Genomic DNA, 8,063 nt, shown 5'->3' with positions numbered 1-8,063 from the left:
TTATATTACCTTATATAAGAGAATCAATATTGTAATAAAAATGGCGTCTTTGTTTTGTCTGTACAGTGTATGTGGTATTTCACGAGCAGTCTTTGGCGGAAACTGTCAACAAATACACGGACACAGCATGCACGCTTAGCTCCAGTGAAAGGTAATAAGAAATTTTTATGTTTTGCGATTTCCTTTATCTTGATCTCATTCTTTTCTCTGTCTGTCTTGTTACTTACCATGATAAAATTTATATTGTGTGTGTAAGACTCGTTGTCTGTTTGATAACTTAACAGTATTAACACACCTTTGAAGATTACTGAATATTGTCTTTGTTCATATTGTTGATAGGATTCATGTTGTGTGTGAAGAGAAGCCACCTCAGGGATGTGCTGTGGCCACTGTGTCAGACAAGTGTGAAGTACACGTGCTTCTCAAGGTACGAATCTCGCCCTACGTACTACTTACATGTCTCCTGCTGGAACACAGTTATTGCTCTGTCTTCAATAACGTAACAACGGAAAGTGTGTATCACACCAAAAACCTGTAACCAGTGGTTAACGCGGGAAAAATCACGTGAATCAAACCTGATTGGCTAAACAAAACATTTAAAGGATGGCAAGCGCAGAAAAATCGTTTAAGCCAAATCACTAAAGGGCTTTGGTTTAACACCTAGTTGATCCGTAATGAAACAAACGAACGGTTTTCCAAACTTATTGGAAAGCCGATTTAACAACATGTAATTCAACATTTACCTTTAGTTACTCGATTTCCGAAATTTCCTTCGTCGATTACAATCTCTTGACACTACCATCTGTTTATTCCAAGGGCTTGGTGGACGTAGGTAAAGAAATGACCAAGTTGGAGAGTAAAAAGGAGAAACTGAATGGCCAGCTTGGAAAATTAAAAGAAGCCATGGAAATTGCCGACTATGCTACCAAGGTACAATAAGAGAATTCCAATGAGCCTTTGTTTATTTTCGTCTAGAACTGAATTAAATGACTAATTTATCACACTGTGACAATGTGTTTCGTCTTTGCCATTTGTTTTTACAATTTTGTGACAAATTGGTTTTGCTACCTCAAATCCAGCGAACATAACAGCAAACTGAAAATACACATGTTTGGCAAGGAGATCAGGGACCATCGAACCCACTGCACTGAAGACTATTTCACAGCGATCACTGATATCTTGATTCATTTTTCGATCCTTTTCTCCAAGTAGTGATACCTTACGTTCCTCTTTTCACTTAAACCGTCACGTGATGACCCAAATAACGCAGCAACCTTGATCCCAGGGTCTCTCTCTTCCGTCTCCTCTCCAGCTCCAGGCGACGGGAAGTAGAGAGACCCTGGAAACGAGGTCGATAACTCAGCTACGAAGGAGGCATTGTTTGTGGCGATACAACAAATTCTAACATCTGCTGTTTTTACAAACATTTCAGGTACCGGAGAATGTTCAACAACAGAATACGGATAAGGTACCACTCATTTGATTTTCCCAGTCACAATCTCACTTAACTGATCAAGTGTTTATTGGGTTATCCTCCATGTAATCCCAACGTGCAGTTCTGTGATAAGACACTTTCCGTATAACAGCACCCCTCTCATACGGTATTGCCTATAGAATGAGACAGCAGTCTTTTCGTGTCAATCAACTCCGTTAAAGTGAAAATAATGTTAAACTCGGAGTTGAACATACGAAGAGTATAACTGCTTGAGAAAGAAGCCAGTGTTGTTTCTCGAAGTGCTTTTCCCATAAAGGTTCGAGTTATCGGGATTCAACTGTTGTCAATTTTGACTCTGATTGAGAAAGAAGCCAGTGTTGTTTCTCGAAGTGCTTTTCCCATAAAGGTTCGAGTTATCGGGATTCAACTGTTGTCAATTTTGACTCTGATTCTCTTGTTTTTTATTTTCAGCTCAAACAGTTGGAGACCGAGCTTGGAAAAATAGAGAAGGCGATCGCGTCCTTTAAAATGGCGGAGTGATGGAATAAAGTTCACCTCATTATAAATAATCGTCAATGAATAAAATGTTACAAAATTGTTCGAGCTACTGAAGTTAGAACCATAAACGTTCCCTGTCTTTATCAGAGAGGCCGCATCTCGAACGAGGTCGTAGCTAGCGAGCATACGCCTGTGTACTTCTAGCCTCCCACCCAGTCGTTTTTAGGGGCGATCGTGTTTCACTCCTTCCCACCAAAGGGTGAAACACGATCGCCCCTAAAAACGACTGCGTGGGAGGCTAGGGTACTACAAGCGACTTTTAGTAAGTGGTATACAGCCTTGGTTCGTTGCAGACTTGGGATGCCTGTGGCCCTAACTAGAAAATGGTTTAAATAGTGTACTGTGGTTTATTAAACCGTAATTCGTTTGTCATAGACCAATAGGTAGTCCCCATTAAGCCAAATATTATCATTTATTTAACTTGTTTCAATTGAATATTTTGTTCTAGAGGTGGTTATGAATTTAATGAGCTCAACAGACTTGCTGGCTTAAGACTTTGCAAGCTATCCTAGAGCGTCGTAAATTTTGATATTCAATAAATTAAAATTAAAACAATGATCTTGTTACAGTGCTGTGTTCATTTGCTTCAAGGAAAGGAACGTTTTGAAATAGGCTATTTCGATCCGAGTTTAAAGTAAGAACCAACTTGTACAGGGTTAAATACACTTCCCTCACTTGAAGTATTTCTCAACAGCTTTCATTTAGAAAGGGTACACTACGCTACTTAAAATTATGGCACGGTGCCATTTATGACTTGATTGGCCGCATATAGCCACTGAACCAACTTGTACACACCACATAAAAGGTAAAAGCAAAGTTTGCGTTCGGGTCTGGTGGCCCATCAGGCTGGAGCTTATCCAGGTTTCGGTAGCATGAAGCGACAGGAAGTATTTCTACTCGTCCCTGGATCGCAGGGTGAACCCCTCCCCAGCATTAAATTTGCCAATACCCGTTTATACACCTGGGTGGAGAGATGACCGTTTTTCGTGGTTTAGTTACGTGAAATTGAATATTTCAAAAACCTAACTTCGTATCTCTTAGTTACGTACCTGGACCTTCAAACTGACAAAGTATAAGCAAAGTCGGTTTTTTTACAGTGGCAACATTTTTAGAATTTTCTTCGATTTATACTGACATTCACTCCAAAGCTATAATCAGATCATCACATTAAACAACACAAGGGTTTATTCTTGTTTTAATTCCCTTGATTTCATTTGACTTTACATTATATAGATTGATGTTAATGACGACCAAAATATGCTTATGATTTTTCCCTTAATTTAACATTCTCTTTTCCCTTTTTTATCACAATTTACCCAACAAAGTTTGCTATGTATAAAACAAGCCGTTGCACAACTTACTAATTATTAAAATAACAAGCGACTTCCGAAATCCAGCGGTTATCTGTATATTTTAACTAGAAAACTACCCTCAATTTCGCCCGTTTTTTTTTTTTCACCTTAGCACCACCTAAATACATTACTTCAGAAGTTCCCTTTCTAGTACTATTCACTGAACGGTGTAAAAAGCCTGTATAAACTAACTTTTTCGCTCCGTTTGCTTACTGGAAAACCTCGTAGCCAGACAACAAATACAGTTTATAAATAATGATAAATACTGCTACATTGATCGCGCAGTTAAATATAATTTAGGTTTCCTTTTTGCTTGTTATCTGGTCGAGCTTTTACAGACGACAACCATAACAATACAACGCTAATAGATACGTCATCATTAATTTACTATAACATAAATTAGATCCTCCACTGTCCCTCTTCAAGATAAGATATGACTTGTCCTTTAGAAATCCCCGGAAGTCCCAAAGCTGAGGCGTGCCTGTAAGATAACATGATTTGCTGTGATTAAGTAGCTTTGTATACAGAGCAAGCAGTAAATGTGATTTTAGTGGTTCAGGTCAAGGAGCGAATCAAAGTTTTAGTTATCGTTCTCAAACACGTTTAATTTAATAATTCGTCTGACTACACCTCGAAGTTCGTCAGAAGTACTCCGCTGCACGTCGTATTTTCAACTCCCTTCTCGGTGTTCGGAAATGTGACGAAACACTCTCTCTGAAGAGAGGTATGACATTTTGTAGTAGCTCCGTGCAGTCAGGAAATCGTTTGCAGGGCTACCGACAGTCACCACAAAGGTAATAATCTTGAAAAGTAACTTGACTCCTATCCTTTGCGCCTGATAACGAACACCCATGGGCACAAAAAGGCTTTTCACAAAGATTCAGGTGCTCTCCCTTAGCACGCCATTCCACAGGCTCGATTACCAGCCGCTGTTCGGGGAATGAGCCCGCGCTCCTCCCCGAAACAAAGCCCGGACTCGAGAGAGCGGCAGAAATCGAGCCCAGCCATCTAATCCTAAGGCGAAAAGAATTCGCTAACGAATTTCCTGCTGGAAATAAACCAACGAAAAGAGCGGTCACCATTTAACACTAACCCGGTCAGAGAAGGTAACTTGCCAGTCCTCATCGTCATCTGCCCCAGGCTCCCCGTCCTCTTCTTCCAAAGCACTGAAGCGTACTTCATCAGACCATATGTCTCTTAACCTCTCGGCGCGCCTGCGCACTCTGAATCTCGACCCAGTACTTACTGACGCCGGGGATTTGTCATCATAATCGGTTTCGTCCGTTTGTTGACTGGCGAAGTTGATAAAAACCTGTAAAGAAAGAACTTCTTAAGCCAGCTCACAAAACAAAGGAAAACGAGAAATGAAAGGAAAAATTGATAAGAAAAGATCAGGTCACTCTTACGTTATCTAGAGTGGTCTGGCTGACGGAATAGTCCTCGATGTTCAAAGCTTCATAAGATGACTCGATATGGCCAAACACGTCGGACAGCGTCATCACACCCGAGGGGAGCTGGTACTGAACCATGTTGTGATGATGTTCCTGAAACGAAGAAAGACAGTGTAAGCAAAATGACATACAAACGAGGCATTTGAGTCAGGCTTCGTTTGCATGTGAACGCAAGCAACCGTTTTAAGGGCTATTACAGAAAGGAACAAAGTGATAACAAGGCTGCATTGTGAGATTATTGGTTAATTATGGATGCTGAATTGAGATAAGCGCCTCAATAAATGTCATACTCATTGGAGACTGCACTGGTCCACTGCGATACACAACTGTATGAATCACCTACGTAGTACGGTAGGGATGTTTTCGTCCTTTTTTGCGGTGGAATCTCATTGGCGTGCGGCGGAATACATAAGAACGCGAATGAGATTCCACTTCAAAAAGGGACGAAAACATCCCTACCATACTACTCGCTTAACTCAAAGTGAACATTTAACTGTGTCCTACCTTCAGTGTGGCACGTGGAAACTTGTCCGCGAAGAACTGGTAGAGAGGCTCCAAATTCGGTAAGTCTCCCTGGACCCGGACCGTGATGATGTAACCCTCCCCGAACCTACAGGAAAATTGAACCTGTGTAAGTCACATTGACCTTGATACAGTACACTTAAGAAAAGATAAAGATGAGATTCGAAGAGCTAGTGATATCAAGAACACGCTACTAACTTGTTTTTCAAGTGCTGACAGCTTCCCAGACACTTAAATCGTCCATTGACCATGATCGCCAAACGAGTGCATAATGCTTCGCATTCCTCCATACTGTTGAATGATAAAGATACATGAATTTTAGAAAAGGACTGATTCATTCATGGCAGGAGTTTTGGTGGATGTTTTAAAAACTGACCTGTGTGAAGTCAAGATAACTGAGCGTCCGTCCTTAATGATCTCCAGAATCAGATTCCAAAGGAAGCGACGGGCATGCGGGTCCATTCCTGTAGTGGGCTCATCCTTAACGGACACATTAGGAACCAGTTAGCACAAGAACGAAATATCAATACTATCAAGTAGAGCTACAAGGTCCCATGTAGATAATACATAACTCTAGTTTCCTTACCAAACCACCAAGGAGTTCGCTGCATTCCCTGGATGGTATGCTGGTCTATCGCAGGTTACCCCCTCCCCCACCCCTGAGTGCTTTGTTAAGTTTCCCTAAGAGATCGCCGGCACCTTCAAAAAAATCGATATTTATAGCCGAAGTTTGACTTCTATCCCCAAATAAAGGTTATATCTTCAGTTACATGTTCAAAGACAATGTCTTTTATGGGTAAAGTTGCCTACCACTTATTTCAAAACAGTTTAGACCAAAAAATGCAAAATCCCCGTGACATAGTTCCTTTAAGAGCCTTGCTCGAGGGCACAGCACAAAGTCACTAACTTCGCTCGAATTCTAAACTTTTAAGTCTTGAGCAAGATACAAGAACCAAATCAAGGAATTCTTACCAAGAATATTATTGGCGGGTTACCAATCAGCGCCATGGCGGTGGAGAGTTTCCTCTTGTTACCACCGCTGTAGGTTTTGCTGGGTTTGTTGGCATAGCGTGTTAGTGCAAGCTTCTTGATCGCCCAGGACACAACCTATCAATCGCAAAAAATAGCGCCGTTAAACTGTGGATTTCCCCGGGGGATTTCCACATAAGTTATTACCAAACACAGTTTACCATAGCCTGCTAGATGCCACAAGAGTTCAAAAGATAATTCACGTTACTGACTTAGGAAAACACTACTTCACGTATTACGGAGACAGACAGAGCCTAGCCTCCTACACGTTGGGTTGTAGGGTAGCTCGCGAGTTCTGCTTACGACTGAAAGCTAGTGGGCCATGGACGCAAACAAATAGGGACTAAAACGCATAAGAGTAAGTAAGAGGAAAACTTTGAGTTAGAAAATACAGAATAGCCTTCGAATACAGCCACCTCTGATCGCCCCAAGCTGGTTCGGCATTTCGCGGGCTAAATAACAAACTAATCTGTTGGTAGAAACACCTAAGAGTTCAGAATTGATGAGAAAATTAACTTTCAATATTTTACGAAATCTTGAATAACAGTATCTCACTAAAGTACTTCTCAACAGCTTTCATTTAAACGGTCACAAACTAAGACTATAACAAAGATGTAAAAGTTCGTGTAAGAACTATAGTAATCTGTCTAAATTTTGAGCTCCCAGAGTAAGGGGTTTATGAGTGCAAAGGTAGAGAACGCTACATACAGGATAGTCCCACTTACTTTCTGCAGTTCGTTTTCAGGAACTCCTCTGAGTCGTGCATACAGAGTCAGCTGCTCAGTGGCTGTCAGCTCGTCAATAAGAGCGTCAAACTGAGGACAGTATCCCATGCACTTGTGCACTTTCTGCATCTCAGATACAATACTGTGATCAGAAAAACAAGGTAGTCGATCAGTTTTTATTCTTGCGAGACATTGATGACATACTTAGAACACAGTTAAGCGATGGTGAATGCCCTATCAGTAAAGGCGTTTTACCTTACCTGTGAGAGTTTAGGAACGCATTCCCAGCAGTCATGGAAGTGTCTCCTGTCAACATCTTAAATGTGCTGGTCTTTCCTGCTCCATTCACGCCCAACAGGCCGAAACACTACAGTTATAGCAAGAATAGAGGAAACTTAACGGAAAGTGTACGCTTTTTTCATTAACACGTGTGAAATTACGGATTAGTATTCAGAAACGTAGCACACAACATTTTACATAACTGTGATGGCAATCTCAGAAAACTTGAAGAAAAAAAAAAAAAACAAGCTCCCTGAAGTCGAAAAACGAAAAAATTGAAATACAAAACTTGTTCTTATAAAATCAAAACGAACAGGTCACGGGAATAAAGAAAAAAGTCACAGTTTGTACCACCAAATTCTTAGAGCTAACCTACAAAGAAATGTATAACAACCTACGAGGAGTAAATAATAAAGATGGTAAATTTTAAGCTCGGTAATAAATAATAAAGATAAGATGCTTAAAATTTACCATCTTTATTATTTACTACAAAACTTGATGAATTCGACATTGCTGATCCTAGCAGTATGCAGGACGCGTGTCACATATCAACCTAGTAAAAATGGCCCAGCTCACAACGAGTCTCTCGTAGCTCAGTTGGTTAGAGCGCCCAACCGGTATCTGGGAGGCCATGGGTTCGATTCCCGTCGGGGACTCAGAATTTTTCTTTGTCCCATGCTCGTGTCATGTAGAACATCTTATCTTTATAACC

General features: G+C 40.8%; 1 protein-coding gene across 1 annotated transcript; it reads right to left on the bottom strand.

Moving 5' to 3' along the window:
* Positions 1-3,205: 3,205 nt before the first annotated feature.
* On the bottom strand, positions 3,206-7,403 carry LOC144641400 (ATP-binding cassette sub-family A member 2-like). Its single transcript, XM_078500419.1, has 9 exons — positions 7,333-7,403; positions 7,073-7,214; positions 6,291-6,425; positions 5,695-5,798; positions 5,517-5,609; positions 5,301-5,406; positions 4,752-4,889; positions 4,439-4,657; positions 3,206-3,826 (listed from the first exon to the last, which is right to left on the bottom strand). The coding sequence occupies exons 1-9, from the start codon at positions 7,386-7,388 to the stop codon at positions 3,791-3,793; spliced, it is 1,029 nt and encodes a 342-aa protein (XP_078356545.1). The 5' UTR covers positions 7,389-7,403; the 3' UTR covers positions 3,206-3,790.
* Between the last annotated feature and the right edge of the window lie 660 nt (positions 7,404-8,063).

The sequence above is a fragment of the Oculina patagonica genome, unplaced genomic scaffold, assembly GCF_052425735.1.
Source record: "Oculina patagonica isolate OP01 unplaced genomic scaffold, crgOcupat unplaced909, whole genome shotgun sequence".
NCBI classification, from domain to species: domain Eukaryota; kingdom Metazoa; phylum Cnidaria; class Anthozoa; order Scleractinia; family Oculinidae; genus Oculina; species Oculina patagonica.
Note: the sequence above shows the minus strand (reverse complement) of the source record. Positions and strands in the feature narration are given on the sequence as shown.